Below are 22,592 nucleotides of genomic sequence, written 5' to 3'. Positions count from 1 at the left end.
GTTTTAGGGGATCTGTGGGCTCGTTTTAATTTTACTGCTGATATAGTTTGAGGGTTTTTTGTAATTTTTACGTGGGTCGTGGGGGCTGCCCAGAGTTTGGTTTAAGATCTTTAAAAATATGAAATAACTACATCCTGCGAGCAAGAAGAATACTTGGCCGAAAGAGGGAGCCGCTTGTCCAAGGAGCAAGGACCCCACGAGCGATTTCTCGCCCAGCAGCGCCCCCACGCGCAAAAATAAAAAAGGCAAAGGCGAAGGCGGAGCGGTGGGAGGGCGGGCGTCTTGCAGAAGAGAAAGCGGAAGCGGCGGCGCAGCAGGCTGCAGCCTCTGTTTCTGCCCGTCCTCCCAAAAGCAGAAGGACGATGACAGAAGTAGGCGGACGTGCCCCGACGCCCTTTAACCACGACCGGCGCCTGGGCGAGCTGGGCGGCGGCACCCAAGCCTCGCAGCGGCTCTTGGCTTACAGCGATGCGCTCTTCTCCATCATCGCCACCGTCATGGTGAGTCGGAGGCCGCTGCGCACCGGTCAGGCTCTTTACTCCTCTTCCACTGGGAAAGGGAGCCCTGCATCCCGGCAGGCGGGAGTTCAACAGGCGTGTACTTGATCCACGCAGGATGACGTGCCGAAAGAGATGGGTTGGTGTTGCGCGCCCGGTTTTTTTTCTCCCACCTTGTGCGTTGCAAGCGTTGAATCCCTCTGTTGTGCAGATGCAAAGAAAATAAAATCTATCTTCTATCTTATCTTGCAGTACTATAAGACGGCAGAAAGGTTGCCCACTTATAAGTACTGTAAGATAAGGTAGAAGATAAGGCCGGTAAATATCCTGGAAGGGGGAGTGGGGTGTCCAACTTTGCTGTGATGCACCCACTGCAAAATGTGAACTTTTCTCCTGCAATGCATCAAGCAGTGGTTACCTTCTATCTAACCTGAAGAAGTAGATTTGTGCACGGGTGTACTGTGCTATGCAACAATCTTCCTCTTTAACAGTGTGAGAGAGGTTTTTATACAGCTTTCTCACTCCGGTAGACATTTAAACGATGCGATCTCCAGTTCAGTTCATGTCTTGTCGCGTTCGGACATCAGCACTGCTATTATGATGTTATGTTCTGGTTTTGGTTTCCAATCTTCATTTACAAAGATGAGACACTGAGTATGTTGCTCAGAGGGAGAGGCTTGTAAATAAATCAGCATGTCAGTGCTACGTGAATTTTGAGAACCCAGACTGTATGGTTGAGTGTATATTATGTGAATCCAAGCTGTAGGGTTAAATCACCAAACCATATTTCACTTAACAAAGATCCACAGGTTGCATGGTGAAGTCCTTTATATACTTACTTTTATATACTTTAACCAAGATCATTATCTTGTCAGGATGCTATCATGCTAGAGACGGTATATAATCTTTTAAATTAAAATGATTTTGCTTATGGGTTGCTGTCTTTTACTTCTCCCTAAACTCTCTTTTGATCCTTTTCCATATTAATTTCACCTTTCATTGTTTCTAATAGATCAAAGTTGTTAGTGACTAATATTAATGTATACAGGATATAGTATGTGGATCACTGTGTGTGAGTTGGGTGGCTGTATAAATGTTTAATAATATATGAAACACAGATTTGTTTATCAGATTTTTGGCTGGACACTGGAATGGGTAGGAGTGATCGCATCAAGATAGAATGGGGTGGACAGCTGGTATTAGTTGGGAAAAGAGTCCATAAACTTCCAAATCTTCAAAAATTGATACTATCTTTGATGCACTTTTACTTTAAAAAAAATTCTAGTGTCTTAGCTGAGGAGTAAGTTAATTCCCATCAGGACCAAATGGAGCTCAAGTCTTGGTCTGAGAAAGAAAAACTTAAGTCAATCTCCCAGCAATATTGTAGTGGAGTCAGTGGGTCTGTTTCCATTTTAGCTAAAATTGAATATACAGGTTATCCTCATTTAATCTCACAGAGTATTCTTACCCTTAGAATTCCTAAACCAGCCATGCTGGTTCAGGAATTCTGGGAGTTGAAGTCCACAAGTCATAAAAGGGCCATAGTCCCCCATCTCAGTCATAGAACAGGTTTTCACTTACCATCCGTTTCACTTAATTGATTTGCTTGTCACAATTGTGTTAATTAATTGAGGATTACCTGTATCTTGGATTTTACCCTGCCAAAGCCTCAGTTGCAAAAAGTTGACTTAAAATCAATCGATCTTTCATTGCAGCATTCTTAAAAGCTGTTGGTATTTTTAAAAATGGATAATAAGCCATTCATTTAAAGAGAGATTCTTAAGTGCGGTCATTTCATCCATATTAGATGGCAGAAGAAAGTTTTGGATATCATTAAATCAATCATTAACCTAAAGCTCACTACTAAATCTACCTATCTATCACTCCCATTCCTGGCATTTAAACTTCCTTGAATAATGTACACATTAAGTTAAGAAGTGCCTTTATGGGAACGTAGTACTATATCTCTAACAAAATTTGGTGCTTATACAGGCCAAATAAATTGAAGTCGGTATTCTTGGATAGTAATTTAGACAAATGTTTCTAGTAGCAGTCTTTCATACAGGAAACTTAAAGTCCAGCCAAACTTTCTTGTGACAAGATTCTACAAATATCTGGAGTCAATAGGAATATTGTTGGCCCTAATTGAAGCTGATGTTTGGACTGCATGGGCAAAATACATTTTAAAAAGTCTTCTTTTTTTCTATTTCTTTTGCTTCTTTCTTGCTCTTCTTTTATATCATTTTCTTTTCGTTTCTTTATTAGTATGTGTTAATTTTTTTTAAAAAAACCTTTTAACACACATTTATAAAAAATATTTTAAAGGGGCATTCTTATTATTTTGTAATTCAGTCATTGAGATTTGTCATCTTAGAAAATAATTACTGTTAAGTATCTTCAGCAATTCTGATGCAATCTATCATCCTTGCCAAAAAAATATTATATTCCATAAAATATTTCTGTGGAAAGCTGTAAAGGTAAGATTCAACACACGAATTTCTGCTTTTGATTTTTTTTCAGAAGCATAGTTGTTTTCTGTACATTGGTTTCATGTTTGCAAATTAAAACTTGCCTATTACTATAGCTATATGATTCTTCTGTTGCAGATTTTACCTGTGGCACATACAAAGATACATTCAGATGAGGTACTGTACTGTTTATTTCATATTCCACATAATGGTCAGTTGTGATTCTGTTAAACAACTAAAGTTGAAGTTTGAATTTCCAATAAGGTTGTTCTAACATAGTGCGGCATGCTGTTATAGATCACTGAAATTCAGCCTCTTTTTATCTGCCAGGCCCATAGTAGGTAAGCACAGTACGGAATGCCATAATCTGTTGGCCTAGAGAGAAATCTCTTAAGTATTGTTCTCATCAGACTGGGAACCAACTTTGCTTATTATCTCACTGATATATGCTGGGGATGAAAGTCCATTACAAATGATAGCAAAGAACAATAGGTTACAACATATTTTTCTCCCCCTTAATTCGTGACCATTTTTGACTACTTTTAGCAATGTAAGTTCCCCAGAGGAATGTCTATGGAGAGTCTCAGTCATCCAAATCATGGTTGTCTCAAAGGTTTTTTTTCAAGAGGCAACTGAACTTTCTGGTTTTTGTTTGAAGAAGTTTCACTTCTCATCTAAGAAGCTTCTTCAGAGCTGATCCAGATCCAGCTGAAGAAGCTTCTTGGATGAAAAGCGAAACATATTCAAACAAAAAACAGAAAGTTTAGTTGCCTCTTGAAAAAGCACATTGGGGTTCCTTAGAGGAATTGTATAATGTTAGGAAAGGGGCTGAGAATTTCAATGTCGAGTTCGTGGCTGAGCATGTCAGGAATTAAATAGATAATAATTGTTTCAGGAGATTGAGCTTTTTGTGATATATATTTCAAAGTACTGTACACAAATAGTAGAAGATGCTAAAAGACAACATGGTATTCTAAGTAAAAAATTTGAATATTATTTACTTACGGTACTTAACTTTATTGCGACCTTTAAGCAGCCCAAGAGAATTGGTATTCAAATATTCAAAATATTCAAAATGAAATTGACAATGCCAAGATAGTTAAGATAAAGATACAGACAAAAAAAAATGGCTAAAAGACAACATTAAATAAAGTATGCTAATAGGCTTGTTCAGGCTACACATACACAATAATTAAAATTAGCAATTTGAATAATATAAATGTAGAATAGGAGTACAAAATACATATATGCATATACACAAACAAGGTCAACATAAAATAATTTGGAAATTGCACTGAATATTTGAGTCTACGGAACTTTCCAAAGCCTAGGGATAATACAGGATTGAACAAAAGAGAAGGCCTATCATTAACCATAAGCTTTATTTGCAGTTCCTGAAAATGAAAACACAGTTTATAAGCCAGTTTGAGATTTATAAGGACTTATCCAGTATTTATAGACAGTATGAGTTCTTATTAGGTGCTTTTTGTATTTTGTGAGCTAGGCTAGCTTTATGTCCTTGAACATAAGTTCTCTCCTTGAGAAGAGACCTTCACTGCTTTAAAAATAAAATAAAGATCACCTTAAGAATTATGTATTATATAAAACACTTTTTCATACATTTATTTATTTGAAAAAGAATTATGTAGTATTATACAGAAGAAGAGTTTGTCAGCTTTTTGATGAATGTTTTGCCTTTTTTCCAGAAACTTGGGGAAAGTGTCCAACAGCTGCTAGCCACCAAAATTGCTGTTTATCTGATGACCTTTTTAATAGTAACAGTTGCTTGGGCAGCTCATGTGAGGTATGAAGTTTGCAGTGTTTTAGAAACTGAACATGTATCAAGCATTTGAAAACTGTAACTTAACCAGTTGGATGGTACCAGAAATGCAACAGCAATATACCAATAGCTAGTCTGGCCAAAGAAAGCAGGTGTGATGATGGGCAGCTCATTTATCATAATTTATTTCAGCCTCATTTCATTATGATCAGCTTTATTCTTTCTACACAATTCTGCTCCATGCTGAAGTTACTGCTGAGCTTATAAACAAACTTTATCCACAGAATTTTACAGACTGGTTTGCAAAATTTGCTAAACTCAGCCTTACAATTTAGATTACTTGACTCTCCCAACCAGTTAGACATGTCTTCAAAATAAGGCCACTTAAGAACACAGATAAATTCCATCAGCAACCCAGTTCTCAAGGAGAAAAGCACTAAGTACTTTCCCAAATCCTTTGTTAGGTTATAAGATTTGTCACCCTTCAAGTTGTCAAAGCTTGCAAACATATTGCATTAAACAGTTGTTTGTTGATCCTGCTATACTGGCCCTCTTGACATGTAATGATAAATCATTAACCATGATTTTTCAGACCATAACAAGTAAATTTGTGGGTCTTGTGTAGCCAGAAGCAGAGATATGATGATGTACCTTAATGTGCAGATGCAGCCATTCATTCATATTTTGGGCAAATGGCATTGATGATTGAAGCAGTTCATACATGAAAACCAATCAAGATCAGTCAGACACAAGATTTTTTTAAAAAATCAAAGAAGAACAAGAACTTTTCAAATGATAACAATGACAGTTGCAATGATATTTGCTTGATTTACTGTCAACATCTGTACTTGATTCCTTTTCCTTCTTCAGAAGAGACAGAATTCTGTAATTTATGTTATTGCATTAATTAAGTGAAGAAAGCAATTTGATGTAGTGGTTATGGCACCAGGCTTGAGATTAGGAGCCATGCCTTGGGCTCAGAACCAGCTCCCTCTCTCAGCCTTAGGAAGGAGGTAGTAGCAAACCATTTCCAAAAATGTTGGCAAGAAAATATCTTTTCCAGGCAAACTCTTAACAGTCAGGATTCACTAGAAGGCTTTATTTACTCAAAGTAGATGAATAGAATGGAATGGAATGGAAAGGAACGGAACAGAACAGAACATAATTCTTTATTGGCCAAATGTGATTGGACACACAAGGAATTTGTCTGGTGCATGTGCTCTCAGTGTACATAAGGAGAATAAAATACATTCATCAAGAATAAAAAGATACAACACTTAGCGATAGTCAAGGTTATTAATAAGCTATCAAATCATACTAGGAAAGAAATAAAAACAATACAAATTGAAAGATACAAGCAACATGGTTATAGTCATAAAGTGGGAAGAGATAGATACTAGGGAGGAAGAGAATAATAATAGTAATACAGTCTTAGTAAAATATGTGACAGTGTTGTGGGAATTAGTTGAATTAGAATAAATAAATGACAAATAGAGGAAGGGTTCTGCTATCTTATCTGAAACTCATTATAGGTGAAATATGGTAAACCTTAGTAAAGTAATGAGCTGAGTCCTTTGCATGTGCCAGAGGGAGAGAGAGAGCAAGATTCCAGAGAATTACCCTGCAAACTCAATACAGGAAGGAGATAGTAATTCCATTAAGGTAAGTTTTCCTTTCTCTGTATCATAGAACAAACAAGAATTGGAACAAAGTGTTGGATGACTTCACCAGAAAGTCTTGATACTCCAGATGATTGGAATTGAGGATGTCTAATCTGTTGACTTCAAAGGCATTTTAGGAAGGGTAGTTCCTGAATTTTAACTGGCAGTTTCCTTTGCATCTTGTTCTTGTTTCCATTTTTGCTACAAGGGAGAATATTTGATAATTATCACCAAATTTAAGACTTGCTAGTTTGAATGAGTCTAGTTATGAGTCAAAACTTTTTTATAATAGTTTGTTTTTTCCCCTCTAGACTTTTTCAGGTGGTTGAACTCATTGATGATGTACTTGCCCTTGCAAATTTGGTGAGTGATTGTTTTTTTAAAAAATCCCAAATCTATTTTTTGAAATAATAGATGTTCCCAGCTCTTAGGAAGATATGAAATGGAGCTTAATATGTTTAAACCATTGTACTGATGAATCATAGTGTTGGTATTTGGGACTTTGAGTTTTCAAATGTTTTTTATGAAATGTGCTGATGTACCAAGAGAGCTTTTAATTCAAGTCATATCATTTCAAAATGGCCATTGGGGTATGGAGCAAACTTAAAATTCGGAAAGCAGAATATGCTGTTTCTCATATATCTTAATTTGTAATTAATAGTTTATGTGAAAATAGCATTTTTTGTTTTTATTATAATAAAAACATACTGTGGATACTAATTCTAGCAATTATGAGTGGAAAATATTTGTTCCTCCACTTCAGTCCTTCCCTTAGTATAGAAAACAAAAGTGAGGTAATTTCAGAATGAGGATTTTGCAATAGATCAAAGATCTAATGTAGAATGCTAAGCTGCTCACTTTAGAGATAAACCAAATAATGTGTCTTGGTCTCATTCACATATATCTCTAAACTATATTTTTCAAACTTCTCAGATTTCTTGGAAGCCAAGACACCTAAGGATTAGTGTTTTTATACCCTTAGTAACCTAAATAAATTATAGAAGTCATTTTTTAAATTTACTGTACTTTGATGATTCCTGAATCTTGCAGTAAAGAATGAAGAGCAATCATCAGTATTCTTTCCTTAGAAAGTTTTGCATTTCAAAAAGGAAAAGTACATTTTAACTGGCAACTTAGCAAAAGTATTAGAATAGAATAGAATAGAATAGAATAGAATAGAATAGAATAGAATAGAATAACAGAGTTGGAAGGGACCTTGGAGGTCTTCTAGTCCAACCCCCTGCCTAGGCAGGAAACCCTACACCACTTCAGACAAATGGTTATCCAACATGTTCTTAAAATCTTCTAGTGTTGGAGTATTCACAACTTCTGGAGGTAAGTTGTTCCACTGATTAATTGTTCTCACTGTCAGGAAATTTCTCCTTAGTTCTAAGTTGCTTGTCTCTTTGGTTAGTTTCCACCCATTGCTTCTTGTTCTACCCTCAGGTACTTTAGAGAACAGCTTGACTCCCTCTTCTTTGTGGCAAACCTTGAGATATTTGGACACTGCTATCATGTCTCCCCATGTCCTGCTTTTCATTAAACTAGACATACCCAGTTCCTGCAACTGTTCTTTATATGTTTTAGCCTCCAGTCCCCAAATTGCAGAGCAATTTGATGTCTATGGCATCAATGATACAGATTATTAAAGGAGAAAATAAGAAAAAGGAAATAAAAGAAACCAAAAGATTATGCATGGAGCTAGATAATAGGCTCAGTCAGAAATGTTGAAACCTTCCATTCATAGCTCTTAAAAATGCAGGCCTTCATTCCCTTTCCTAGGTTTAACTAGGGCCATTGATTTGGGCTGGTTTTTAAAAGTAACAGTGACATGTAAAAGTATGTTAGTTTCCAGACCTGTGTGATTTTTCCCGAAGATGTGTGTGTGAGAGAGAGAGAGAGGGAGGGAAGGAGGGAGAGGGGGGGGGGGAGAGATTGGCCAGTAAAGTCTCTGATATGGATTGTCCGATGTACCTTCTTCCAGGGTCGGATCTCAGATTACCAAAGCTGGCTTGTGAGGCATGGATTTCTACAGCCCATGGGAATACCTTATTGGAGAATAGATTTATGACACAGACTGAGAGGAGGGAGGAAACAGGGTTAAAGTTGAACCGTAAAATATGTGCTGCAGAGTTGACCTCATGCTGCTCCTACTAAATAACTGGTTTTCTCTTGAAACCTGGCTTGAGACTCATGAGTTAATTAGGGCATCTGTCAGAACCTTGACAGCATCCAGTTTTGGTCACCACATTACAAAAAAGATGTTGAGACTTTGGGAAAAGTCCAGAGAAGAGCAACTAAGATGATTAAGGGCCCCTAGACAAAAACATGAAGAACGGTTGCAGAAATTGGGTATGGCCAGTCTAGAGAAAAGAGGGAATAGGGGTGACATGATATCAGTATTCCAGTATTTGAGGGGCTGCCACCCAAAAAAGGGCGTCAAAGCACCAGAAGGCAAGACAAGAAACAATGAATGGAAACTAATCAAGGAGAGAAGCAACCTGGAATTAAGGAGAATTCATTGTAACAGTGAGAACAATTAACCAGCTTGCCTTCAGACGTTGTAGGTGTTTAATCAATGAAGGTTTTTAAGAAGAGAGTGGGACAGCCACTTGCCTAAAAGGGGGTTGGATTAAAAGTTCCCCAAAGTCCCATCCAGCTCTATTCTAATTGATTGATTGATTGATTGACTGTCTCCACAGAATGATGGGAATTGAATTACTGTATCTATGAACAGGATATGGTTTCTTTTTATCTGCTATATCACTTCTTCCTTTTCCTAGGCATGCATGATGAGTATTACTTTTTTGCCATATACAGTAAGTAACCACTCTATTTCTTCAATGCCTTATGTCACATCTTTAGGCTACTTCCTGATTTGGTTATCTTATTATCCAGATTTCCAGATTTGTACATTACATTGAACCACAAATTGACCACATGAGCTTTATGTTTCACATGTGCAGGTGCTGATTTGTAGTTCAATACATTGTCCAAATGTGTTCCATTTAATAGAGATTAGGAGCATGCTAGAATCTTGTGCCAATATTTTATATATCTGAGATCAGTTAAAGAGATATATCACCTGCAGATCGTAGGATGCATTTTGAATGCCACAGTGAATAAGAGTATATATGTACTTAACTATACATGTTACCTTATCTGATCTAGTAAGAGGATACTATGGAAGTATCTAACATCAGACAAAAGAAAACAGAAGCAGAGTAATATATAATTAAACCCAAAGCATGGTCTAAAACAGGGGTGTCAAATTCGATTTCATTGACGGTCACATCAAGATTGTGTTTGAGCGCATGGTCGGGGTGGGCATGGCCAGATTGACATCACTTGTGTTGGGGGCACCTGTGGTGGCCTGAGTGCTCCCGAGCTCTGTTTTCGGCTGCGATGGCCTCCTGCAACCCACTACCAGCGAAAACAGCACTTGGGAGGTCCACTCCCAGCCCTCCTGAGTTCCGTTTTCATTGGCAGAGGCACCGCGGGGCAGCCCTTCACTGTTTCCAGGGTGGCCCCATGGGCCAGATCTAAACATCTGTGGACCAAATGCAGCCTCCAGGCCTTGAGTTTGACACCCCTGATCTAAAAACAAAGATAAAAGCCAAATTAAAATCTGAAGGAGGCACCCTCAGTCACTTATCTAGAATCAAAAGCAAATTGTAACAGAAGAGCTTTTTAAGTTTTTTCCAGAATTGCAACAAGGTAGGAACCTCACATATTTCTTGGAGAATATTCCATAAGGTGGAAGCTAGTGCAGGTGAAGTAGAAAGGGTGGATCTGAAGCATGGACAGTGTTGTTGTTTTTTGTACTGGCATTTGGATATTTTTTTCTTTGATGTTTAAAAGTTATAGAGCTCACACTACAATTTGTACATATTTTCTGTCTCAAAATGACAGTGTGAGATTAGGCCAAAGCTGCCATCCCTAAAGATGAAATAAGCACATAAAACAGCCAGGAACCTTGTCTAAAAGATCCCTTAGGGAAGGTAATTAAGGGGAAAAAATTGCTAAGAAAACAAAGGAAAAATGTAACCTGAACTGGACAAAGGAAATTGGGTCAGAACAGATGATGGGAAACCCAAGTCCCATCAACAGCTACCAAACTTGAAAATCAACAAGGCAAGACTAGCTGTCAGTATTGTGAATCAACAAAGGAAGGACTTTGGGGATCAAAGGGATCCTAAGCCTGCCCTCTGCCTTCATCCTTGGATCCAGATTTGGCAGTTTCTGTCCCTCTGGCTAGTGCCTAACAATCTAGTTATTTTACTTGTAAGAGCCTAGTTATGCCATGGTGGCACAATAATTAGAATGCAGTATTCCAGGCAAACACTGCCCACTGCCAGGAGTTTGATCCTGATTGCTCAAGGCTGACTCAGCCTTCCATCCTTCCAAGGGTGGTAAAATGAGGACCCAGATTGTTGGGGGCAATAGTCTGACTCTGTAAACTGCTTAGAGAGGGCTGTAAAGCACTATGAAGCGGTATATGTCTAAATGTTATTGCTAGTTATGAAGGACTTGGGTAAGTGTGGGTGTGAGAAAAAACAAATATACATTGTTACTAGTAAAGTTTTGTTGTTTCTTGAAATTAATTCAGTGTATTCCAACCAACTGGTTGTATTGGTGACGGTACGCCAAACATGGTGTGTATTTAACAACAGCAACTCCTGCCACCAATTTTCTTCAGATTGATTTGGAAAAAGGCAAGGCATGAAGAGTCACAGAAGGGATCCAGAGAGACAGATTTGATCCTAGGACCTCAGATTAACTACTTGATTTAATCTGTTCTGAAATACAAAAAGAATCTAATTTCTTATTTTGCAGTTCTCCTTAATGGCATCTTTTCCTGAAGAACCATTTGGACTTTTCATGTTTAGTAGCTGTGCTGTTGTAATTGGTGTCATCCAGGTATAGTTGTTTTATATTTATATTTCACTACTTGACTTACAACAAAGGGCTGTAAAGCACTGTGAAGTGGTATATAAGTCTAAATGCTATTGCTATTAAGTGACCGTTCCAAGTTAAATGGCACTGAAAAAAGTGACATAACTATTTTTCACACGACCATTACAGCATTCCCATAGTCATGTGATTTACATTGGGATGCTTGACAATTGACTCGTATTTAGGACGGTTCCAGTATCCCGGGGTCTCCTGATCATCTTTCACGACCTTCTGACAAGCGAAGCCAATGGGGAAACCAGATTCACTTAACAACCGTGTTACTAATTTAAGAACTGCAGTGATTTGCTTAACGAGCATGGTGAGAAAAGTAATTTAAAATGTGGCAAAACTTGCTTAATTTCTCAGTGACATAAATTTTGGGCTCAATTGTGGTTGTAAGTTGTGGACTACCTCTGCTGTATTGTTTAATAAACCATAATTAAAAATGAGATGGGTATTAAGATCAACACTATTTTCCTTTGTGAGAGAATATACAGGTAGACTAATTTCCATTGCTAAGCTAGGCAGTTGTTAAGTGACTCATACCCAGTTTTGCAACTTTTTTGCCATGGTTGCAGTTGTTAGTTGTTAAAGACCCACTTTCTCCATTGACTTTGCTTGTCGGAAGCCAGCTGGGAAGGTTGCAAAGGGTGATCACATGACCCTGGGACACAACAACCATTGCAAACATGTGCTGGTTTTATGACTATATGCCAAGGAGCATGGAACGCTGTTACCGTGGTACCTATTTATCTACTCAAATTTACATGCTTTCAAACTGCTAGATTGACAGGAGCTGGAGCAGCTAACAGGAGCTCACCTATTCTACAGCGCTTGGGTCTCAAACCTGGGCTGTCAGTTTGTCAGTTGACAACCTCAGCATCTTTAACTTCTGAGCCATCACGCTCCCTAAGGTTATGTTAAGGATGTTACAATAAGGAGTTCTGATGTGGGTGGGGATCCAGCTGCTCTGTAAGCCCAGAAAAGTATATGGCTCCTTTAAAAAGTATGGTATATATATTTACACCTGCTCCAACCATCTTTTTAATTTTGGATCCCAAGTGCAACATACTCTTATTAAAACTCAAGGCAAGTCTTCCAAGTGCCCAAGCTGTGATTATTTGAATTAACATCCAAACAATTATTTGCCCTCTGACAGTGCAGCAATATTTTCTTGTTTTGCAGGCAATGATTGTATTATATGGCTTCAAACATTCGTATCTACTGAATCATCAAATACAGGAATCTGAAAACACAGCATTTTACAAATACCATATCTTGAAGATTATCCTGAGAGGACCAACGCTGAGCTTTTTGGCCGCCATTTCCTCATTTTTCTTCTTTCCATTGGTAGGTGCATCAAATTAGGACAGTATTTCCCAAGTGTTGTACCATTATGGTGTGGTGGGCCTTAAATTTAGTGATTATGTATGTAAGATGTTTTTGTTCTGTGCTGAAGGTTTATACCAGAGGTGGGGAACCATGGCCCAAAGGTGGTATTCAGCAGGTTCTGACCAGTTCTGGAGAAAGAGCAGCAGAAATTTTGAGTAGTTCGGAGAACCGGTAAATACCACCTCTGACTGCCCCTGCCCCCATCTATTCTCGGCCTCCCAAGTCCCAGCTGATTGGGAGGAAATGGGGACTTTGGAGTAACCTTCCCCTAGAATGGGGAGGGAATGGAGATTTTACAGTATCCTTTCCCTGGAGTGGGATGGAAATGGAGATTTTACAGTATCCTTCCCCAGCCATGCCAACTAAGCCGTGCCACGCCCACAGAACCAGAAGTAAAAAAAAATGAATCCCACCACTGCCATGGAGCCTTATGATTTTTGGACTTCAACTCCCAGAATTCCTGAGTCAGGAATTCTGGGAGTTAAAGTCCACAGGTCATGAAAGGACCATCGTTCCCCACCCCCTGGTCTACACATTAGGATTTTTCTACTGTTTCAGACTTAGAGTTGTTCAAAACTTGTTGATGCTTTCCTTCATGTGAGAGTAATTCTGTTCTGGCTCTATAAAGCTTTTGAAGGTCATCCTTGCTATTAGGATTCTTAATGAATTACAAGAAAAAGTCATCTTATTATTACATTGGAAAGAATTGTTGCTGTATACAGACTGCTTAAAAGACACAGATGTCTTTCTCACGGACATGTATGTTTAAGAGGTCCATAAGCACTGGAATGCTCTGTTCCAAGTCCCGTACAAGGAATCATGGAGATATATGGCTCTGAATTGCATTCTTCTTCTTTGTGATAAAGCCTTAACTGACAAATGTGAATTTGGACTTTTCCCCCCTCTAAAACACATTCTTGCTAAATGATTCCAAAGAGTCATTCAGAGTCTTTTATTTTAATTATGGAACACACAGTATATGTTGAGTAGGGCAAATGGAAATGTATCATTTTCTACTGATTACCATCGTATCAATGCAAAAACGTTCAATATACGTGTCTTTGTTTCCTTGCAGTCATACATGTTTCTTGGGCTCATTGTTTTTTTCCCACTTCTCAGCCATCTAACCAAATGGTTTAGAAGCAGAATTCTTGGTGAGTGTTGCTTTATAAAGCTTTTTATATCCCGCAGGGAAATTTCAGAACTAGATGATGTATACCAACAATATCATCATCATCATCATCATCATCATCATCATCGCACTAGCAATAGCACTTACACTTATATATTGCTTTACAGTGCTTTTACAGCCCTCTCTAAGCAGTTTACAGAGTCAGTGTATTGTCCCCAACAATATGGGTCCTCACTTTACCCACCTCGGAAGGATGGAAGGCTGAGTCAACCTTGAGCCTGGTGAGATTTGATCTGCCGAACTGCAGCTAGCAGTCAACTGAAGTAGTCTGCAGTACTGCACTCTAACCACTGCGCCACCTTGGCTCTTTGCATCATCATGCAAAATAAGTAAAGACTCACAATAAAAAGCAGCAAATAATTAAATAATAATTCAAACAGAAAAAAAAGAACAGAAAAGGAGAACATATCATTTTAAGCATTCATGATTTGTTTCAGTCAGTTTCCTGGATAGTTTCCTGTTCCTCTCAATACGGTCCTTTTCACAACCTCATCAACTTTAAAGTGAAATGTTGGTGGAGTCCTTTTTTTAAAATCTTTTTTTTTTAATTTTCAAAACAAATACAATACATAAAATCTTTCTTTTTTACATACTGTAGAAAGTGTATCAGTTGGTTACAAAAAACCTTCGTGCATCTCTTCCATAGTCATCAAGCATAATTCATATTTTCAAGTATTTTAACTCAGATATTTATACATATTACAGTCATCATACCTCCATTTTCATTTGACTATAGTTGTTTAAACATCCTTCAGCTTAAAATATACCAAGATTTAATACATAACCACATACTGGCATTTCATTTACTATTTCTAAAATCCTCCAATGACACTAAATCCTTATAACCTATTCTAGCTAAACATCCATAATATTTAATAACCAACTTTTCTATCCTTCTTTCCAAATTGCTGTTTACAATTTACATCTCATTTCCTTATATTGCACACATACACACACACACGCACACATATATGTATATATGTGTGTGTGTGTGTGTTATCATTATCCCTCCTTTATTTGACTATATCCTGCATCATATTATTTTCCCCCCTAGTAATCAAGACTTAACTAAATCTAACTTAATTCTTTTATTATTAGTAGTATTAGTATTAGTATTAACCTTTATATATAATCCAAAAGGGTTTCTAATCTTCCTTTCATGGGTACCATTCAATATTCATATCCAGTTATTACTTATCATAACACTACACATTGTATACATTATTATCATTATCAATTATTTATTTAACTATATCTACTATCACTAAATTTCGCTAAGTTTAGATAGTTTTAAATTATACTCTTCCATCTATCAACCTGTATCTTTCCAGTAACAAAACAGTGTTATATCTTCTGCCATTTGTGGCATCAATCCTCTAATCATCTCCTTAATCAGCTTTGTATGGACTCCTCTTAGCAACTCTTTGCTTAGATCTCTCATGTAATTTTGATGCCCTTCTTCTGTTTCCTTAATCTGTTTATCTTTGATTGGCAGTGGTGTTATCAAAACTATTGCTAATAAGATTTCTCTCTTTAAGATCATAAATTCTTTTATTTTTCCCTCTTCTGTATCTTCCAATCTGGGGTAGGATTCCCCTCCATTTAATTCCTCTTTCAGTATTCCACTCTTTCCATTTTCAGAAACAAACCAATCACCATAAGTCTCAGAAATTTTAATTTCTTTATATTCATTTTCCTCTTCAATTTTTTGGATTTTAACCGCCACTTTTTCCATTTGATGAACATCTTCAACTTCTCCGTCATTTTTTACTGTTAGATGCACTAAGTAATCCAACTTCTTCTCTATCCTCTCACTTGTATTTGATTATTTCTTTATTTCTGAGTATATCTTTTGCAGATTTAAAACTTCTTTCTGGTGTTGAAATTGCGCCATGATTTCTGGCTGACAAACACTGCTACTCTAGCTTAGAAGGTTTTAGCAGAATTAAGCATCACAATTTCACCTTTCTCTGGTTAAGAACCTACTTCAAAGGGACATCTGTGTGTTTTTTTTCTTCTTATCACTATCTATAAACAAGCTGTGAGTCCTTGAAGTGCCAAGCCAGGTTAATCAGTGAAAAAAGTATTTTGTTTCCAATACACAAACATCTAGCTTCCGAGTAGCAGCGTTACAAAATTACAATGTTACCATTTCTTTGTTTCTTTTTGTAATCTTTTTGTATTTCAAGTTTTTAAAAAAGGCCCAATTTTTAAATGAGTTAGAAAAACACCCACAGTAGTAAAAGATGAGAGTTTTAGTCCATAGATTACGGAGAGTAGTCAAAGAAAAAAAAATAGAAGAAGGGAACTTAATCCGTTCATTTTAAAAGGCTTGCATAAATTCCATCCATAAAAATAGCATTTAAAAAGTAAGATAATCCACTCCAAACCAGTCCAAATTTAATTCTACCGCTTATTTCTTCTGTTCTCCAGTTTAAATTAATTTTAAGGTTTTTTTTTATAGGCAGTCACTTTTAAAACAGTAAAAATTCCTCAGCAGCTGAAAACACTTTCTCTTTCCATATCCTTCCAGTTTGGAGCCGCCCTGACCTCATCAGCCATTTAGCTGGATTTTTTGTCACTGGCTTGAAGAACTTCTCTTGGATCAATCAGAGACTTTACGATGTCCCTGTGATCAGCAAGATGTATTCTTCCAGTTCACTGTCTCTAGGAGACAGTTTAGGTCCCTTTGGGCCACCCAGAGACAAAAGTGTTGACTGCGATCTCAGAGCATTGAGATTGCACGTCGTGTCATCGCGACTTTGGCTCCTCCCCCCAAATGTTGGTGGTGTCCTTGATGCTCTCTGAACTTGGTTATATGCTTTCATTACCCAACTAGGTAACATCGTGCTACTGAGAGTGGATTTGCTCCCTGTTTTTATACAGCAACTTGCCCTGCCTGTTTTGGAGGGGAGGTTGTTTTCTCCTTGTAGTTCCTTGACTAGGATATAGTTTCTGCTTGATTGTTCACCTGATGTTACTTCCTGCTTATCTGGGTGTTGGCTGTTGGAAAGAATGTACGCTGGTCTTTTTGTTTCCTTCTTAGCTTTTTGTCGACTCTTTGGAATGGTTTGTATTTCTATATCTCTATTGTTGGCTGATGTTCTTCCCATTGCTGATGAAGCACACACAGCTGAGACACCTATTGCCTTTTTTTGTTTATTCCATTATTACTATTTTTATAAATATCTCAAGATGGCAAAGAAAATATTCCTACCTCCTATTTTTCCCACAACCCACAATCCTGTGAGGTAGGCTGGGCTGATTTTCATGGCTAAGGTGAGACTAGAACTCACAAATGTCTACCTTCTAGCATGATGTCTTAACCACTAAACCAAATTGGATCTTGCGTGTCTTCCCTGAGGAAGACACTGGTGAAGGTCAGCTGGGCAGTGTAGGACTAGGTGGCAGTAGAAGAGTGCAGGATAGCTAAAAGAGCAAAGATGGCAGGAGACAGGCAGTTGGGAGGAGTTGAAGCACACACTGCAATTGTAAATGCAGGCAGACTGCCAAGTGCCCAAATTTTGATCACATGCCCAAAGGGGACCTGCAACAGCCATAACTTCAAACCATCACTAAATGAATGGTCATTAAACAAGGACTATCTGTATAAAAATAATGCAGGCACGATACTCCCAAAACAAGCTTGGATAAACAAGGTACCTATAGAATAAGAATGATGATACTCCAAATTGATACTGCTTTTGGGGGAAGGGGTTGTGGGCTTTATGAAGAAGCAAACAAATTGTCACCATAGAAATCAGTTTTATTAAGTGTGTTAATTTTTGTCAGCAGGTCAAGAGGAGGAGCGCCCCATAGAATATTTTACTTCTTATCTTAAGGAACCCCTGAGTAAAGAACGAGTGGAAACATTCAGTGATGGAGTTTATGCAATTGTTGCAACTCTGTTGATTCTGGACATATGGTAAGTCTTCAGCAATAGAATAAAACTACACCTAGTATTTTCAAGTGTGGTGCAGTGCTAAGGGGAAAAAATAGTATCTGTAATCTATATATAAATAAATGGCACTCTTACTCCCTCTCCCCCTCCCCCCCCCGTGTGTGTGTGTGTGTGTTCCAGCATAACTCTGGAACACCTCGAACAATTTCAACCAAACTTGGTACACGGATGACTTACTCTCTGGAAACAAATACTGTGGGGGTAAAACAACACCCCTAAAAGCACTTGGGGGGGGTGTTCTGTTAAGATACAGCCTGTTGTGCCTTAAATGACTTCTACTGTACTGCTGTAAAATGGCTTCTACTGTACAGTGCAATGGAGTTGCCATGGTAATGGCTTCACAGCACTCCACAAGGCAGCTCCTTCTGGTAAGAGGGAAAATCCAACATTAGAAATTACGTTTAGTCCGGACATTTCCCCCCTATAAATAAATATTGGGGGAACGCCAGATTATCGGCTAGTTGAGTATATTTATTATCATGGTTGACATGATGGTCCATCATCATCACGATTAAAATGATCTTGCCCACCTAGCAGTTTGAAAGCATGCCAATGCAAGTAGATAAATAGGTACCACTTATCTAGGCAGGTAACAGCATTCTGTGCACCTTGGTCTATAGTCATGCTACTCACATGACCACAGAAATGTCGTCAGACACTGCTGGCTCAATCAGCTAAGAAATGGAGATGAGCACCAGCACCTAGAGTTGGACATGAATGGGCAGGGGAAACCTTTATCTTTATTATCATGGATAGACCTCTTATAAACATGCCTGAACTTTGTTATCTCCAGTGCCATCTTCGATCAGTATTTTATTTATTTTATTTGTTAAATTTGTATGCCACCTATTTCTTTGGTAAATCGACCCTAGCAGGCTTACAGTTAAAATTGTAAAACTATGCCAATTAAAATGTTTTTAAACTATGCAATAAAACAGGAACCAAGAGACAGACAGTACAGGAGTACTCTACAAGCTTTCTAATGCCATTTTTGTGAAAAACTGGTCAGTTTTTGCTCATTTTTAGTCCCCACCCCAGGAACACTCTACAAGCCTCCTAAGAGCTGTTCATGCCCTTTTAAAAAAAATGGGCCTGTTTTCACTAAAAATGGGCCGTTTTGGGGATTTTTGCAGGGTGCAAAAAAAATTTTAAAAAATTTGTCTCTTAAAATGTGATGTGTCTTATACTCCGGTGCGTCTTATACCCTGAAAAATACGGTACTGGAAGACTAAAGGGATGGGATTTGTTCAGTCCTATCGAAAATATATAAGTATAATCTTTATTGTCATTGTACTTAAATACAATGAAATACAATGAAATTGCTTTTAACCTCACTGGTGCAAAATTATAACAGAAACGAAAAAAGAAAGAAAAAGGAAAAAAACTAGTGTGTGCATGGAGTGATTGTGGTTGTATTTAAAAGTCTCACAGCCCAAGGATAGAAACTATGTTTAAATCTGTTTGTTCGGCGGGCTATACTTTGATGTCTTCTGCCTGATGGTAGAAGTGCAAAGAGACACTGACCAAGGTGTGAATCATCTCTGAGTATCTTCCTTACTCTGCTAAAGCAGTGAGATCTGGCGATGTCATCCAGTGATGTCAGAGGGCAACCAATGGTTTCTTGTGCTGAATTGATCACTCTCTGTAATGCCTTCCCGTCCGCAGCTGTTAAACCAGCATGCCATACTATAATACAATATGTGAGGACACTTTCTATATGTGCTGATTATCCCAATTAACTTAGCATTCTATGCCAAGCAATCCATGCTGTGTCAACAACAGAAACAATTGCGGGACAATTTTCTCCACTTCTTGTTTTGTCTCCTTCATTGTACAGGATTTGCAATGGTTATCTATATTTCAACCATTGGTGTGGTTTCTCACTGAGGTCTGTGCAGATACAAGCACTGTGATAACATTTATACATCACACTAATATGGTTTGGTTTTGGGTTAACATACTATGGCAAGTCACTCCTTGTTTCTTCGGGTTTTTTAAAATGGGCCTTCTTAACAAACTGAATTCTGAATCCCTTGAAAATTGTAAAAGACATAAATCATTGCTTAGGGTTACTATATTCATGATAAAGGCTTCTCAGATTTATAATCCTTGATTGTTCTTGATGGGGGGGGGGAAAAGCCTATTATGTAATCAGGACAATGAACAATTTACTTTGATTCTCCCCCACTTAAATATAATCTTCAAAATATTACTTTGTTACAGAATGTGGATTATGCAGGTAATCCTCGAGTTACAATCACAATTGAGCCCACAATTTATGTTGCTAAGTGAAACATTTGTTAATTGAGTTTTGCCCCATTTTACGACTGTTCTTGCCACAGTTATTAAGTGAATCATTGTAGATGTTAAGTTAGTAACGGGCTTGTTGACTGACTTCCCCATTGCTTGTCAGAAGATCACAAAAGGGGATCACATGATTTCAGGACACTGCAATTGTTATAAATATGAGTCAGTGGCCAAGCATCTGAATTTTGATTGTGTGACTGTGGGGGGGGGGGGGTGCAATGGCCGTATGTATGAAAAACAGTTATAAGTCACTTTTTTCAGAGCTGTTGTAACTTTGAATGCTGTGAACTATGATAAGCTGAGAACTACCTATATATACTTTCAGGGTTCCAAGTAATACCCCCATAGAAAACATATAAAGGTATGGGTGAGTTTGTATAGGTCTATATTACATACCTAGATTGGGTGATGGTTTCCATGGTAATCAGATATAACTATTCCTAAAGTAGAACTCTATTATAATGACCAAAAAAAGGAGTCTGAACATAGCTAGCTTAATGCATTTACATTTTCTTCTTGGTTAGGCATGGAATGAAATGTATTCAAGAAGTTATTGAGGGTGTAAACAAATCCAGTAAAACGAAGTGAGATTCAGGAAGTAATCACTTTAAAATATTGGTTGTGAGTCTATTCTAAATCCATAGTTTTCTTTACTCAACAGTGAAGATAACGTTCCTGATGATAACATGGTGAAAGAGAAATACAGAGGTCATCTTGCTGAAGCACTGAGAGAATTTGGTCCAAGTTTCCTTGCCTACTTCGGATCATTTGTAACCATCGGTCTTCTCTGGTTTGTCCATCATTCTCTCTTCCTCCATGTGACAAAAGCCACAAAACTGATGACTCTCCTTAATACCCTTTCTTTGGCTTTTATTGGCGGACTGCCTCTCGCTTACCAGCTGACCAGCGAGTTTGCCGAGAAGTCTTACAACGAAATAGAAGCCATTCAGATTAGCTGCGTTACCATTTTTTTTGCAAGCATCTTCCAGTTCAGCATATGGATTGCTGCGCTCTTCCATGAAGTCGAGACATTGCATCCTTTTGCTCGGTACGGTGGCAAAGAGCATGCCTTCATGTTTGCAAAGCTTTCTCTCTATCCCTGCGTGAGCCTGGCAGTCTTCTGCCTGACCTGTGTGGTGAGTGAGCTGAGTACGACTATTTTTCATCTCACACAAATCATCGTCCCATTTGCTTTTCTGGTATTACGCATCTTCGTCAGAATTGGTTTGATGATACTAAAGTATATAATGTCACTGGCCAGGTCAAAGAACAATGTTTTAGAAGAAGAAGAAGCCTGTTTATCCCCAACCGATATACTCTCATAGTTTCCCCTGCACTTTAAGTGGAAAATCAAGTTACATGTGCGAATTAGAGACTTCGGGACTCAACTAAAACTGAATTGTTCCTTTCTTTAGGGATGTTCAGCTTTTCCTTTTATTCATGGACTGGCGTCTGGAGCAGTGAGCACATCACCTCAATAGCCTCATTGATCATAGATGATTAGTGAGGAATCATAAGATACTTGGGAGAAAATAATGGCATAATTAGCAGTTTCTTGGGAAGTGCCATAGCCAGTAAAGGTGATAATATGAATGTCCTTATCCTTTCTGTGGCCATTAAGTGACCTGGAGGATGTATTAACCTGCTAAATAATTCCATGTGTATCTTGAATTGTAACCGTAACAGCTGCTGTCAAATGTGTGTAACCTAGCAAATCAGTGCAAAGTAACATGATTAGCTGAACAAACGAATTGTGAGTCAACAAATTACTATCAACAGTTATACAAAGAAGTAATTCATTCAGCACTGGCAACTTCTTAAAGAAACCTGTATGTGCAGCATGCTAAATGTTCAGAGAATATTTAGAAAGAATTGGCTGTCAGTATAACCAAAGTTTGCTGGAACTATCACTTGATGAGGGGATACTTATGGTATAGGCTTGTCCCATTATTGCTTTAAGTATCCCTTAGTATCCCATAAGTATTTGGGTTTAATAGCCATAACTTTGTTAATGTAACTTTCAGAAAATAAATTATTATTATTGTGATGCTGTATTATTTCCCAGTCATTTGGCATTATCAGTAGATGAGCGATTAATAAAGCAAGGAAGATCATTCTGTTATGATAGGAAAATAGAATTTAAACTAGTCCTTGGACTATGATGACACTTGGGGCTAGGAACTCTTTTGCTAAACCACACAGTTGTAAAGTGTGATATCACATGACTGTGTCACTTAGCAATGGGAATTCTGGCAGTCCCAGTTACTGTTGTTAAATGGGGACCGTGTGGGTCATTAAGTGAGGACTTTGCATGACTTTGACTTCTAACTTCCTGCCAGCTTCCTCAACTGATCAAGAGACAAAATTTTGCCACTGCC

The 22,592-nt window shown here is 37.9% G+C and overlaps 1 protein-coding gene across 3 annotated transcripts; it reads left to right on the top strand.

The window, feature by feature from the left end:
* Positions 1-296: 296 nt before the first annotated feature.
* TMEM175 (transmembrane protein 175) lies at positions 297-21,994 on the top strand. Of its 3 annotated transcripts, none has more exons than XM_032214110.1 (10): positions 297-500; positions 3,104-3,142; positions 4,672-4,769; positions 6,718-6,769; positions 9,190-9,225; positions 11,243-11,326; positions 12,548-12,712; positions 13,830-13,908; positions 17,742-17,871; positions 20,876-21,994. In XM_032214110.1, exons 1-10 carry the CDS (start codon positions 363-365, stop codon positions 21,537-21,539), a joined length of 1,485 nt encoding a protein of 494 aa, XP_032070001.1. In that variant the 5' UTR covers positions 297-362; the 3' UTR covers positions 21,540-21,994. The 3 variants fall into 3 exon arrangements, with proteins under 3 accessions (XP_032070001.1, XP_032070000.1, XP_032070002.1); XM_032214109.1 differs by having other exon boundaries at positions 17,739-17,871; XM_032214111.1 differs by lacking the exon at positions 297-500 and adding an exon at positions 511-636 and having other exon boundaries at positions 17,739-17,871.
* The last annotated feature ends 598 nt before the right edge of the window (positions 21,995-22,592 follow it).

The sequence above is a fragment of the Thamnophis elegans genome, chromosome 3 (genome assembly GCF_009769535.1).
Source record: "Thamnophis elegans isolate rThaEle1 chromosome 3, rThaEle1.pri, whole genome shotgun sequence".
Classification (NCBI taxonomy): Eukaryota; Metazoa; Chordata; class Lepidosauria; order Squamata; family Colubridae; genus Thamnophis; species Thamnophis elegans.
Note: the sequence above shows the minus strand (reverse complement) of the source record. Positions and strands in the feature narration are given on the sequence as shown.

Coding starts and splice junctions, on each gene's coding strand:
- TMEM175 (XM_032214109.1), top strand. CDS start 363: ATGACAGAAGTAGGCGGACGTGCCCCGACGCCCTTTAACCACGACCGG. Junction 501..3,103: donor CCATCATCGCCACCGTCATG/GTGAGTCGGAGG, acceptor CTTCTGTTGCAG/ATTTTACCTGTGGCACATAC. Junction 9,226..11,242: donor TTACTTTTTTGCCATATACA/GTAAGTAACCAC, acceptor CTTATTTTGCAG/TTCTCCTTAATGGCATCTTT.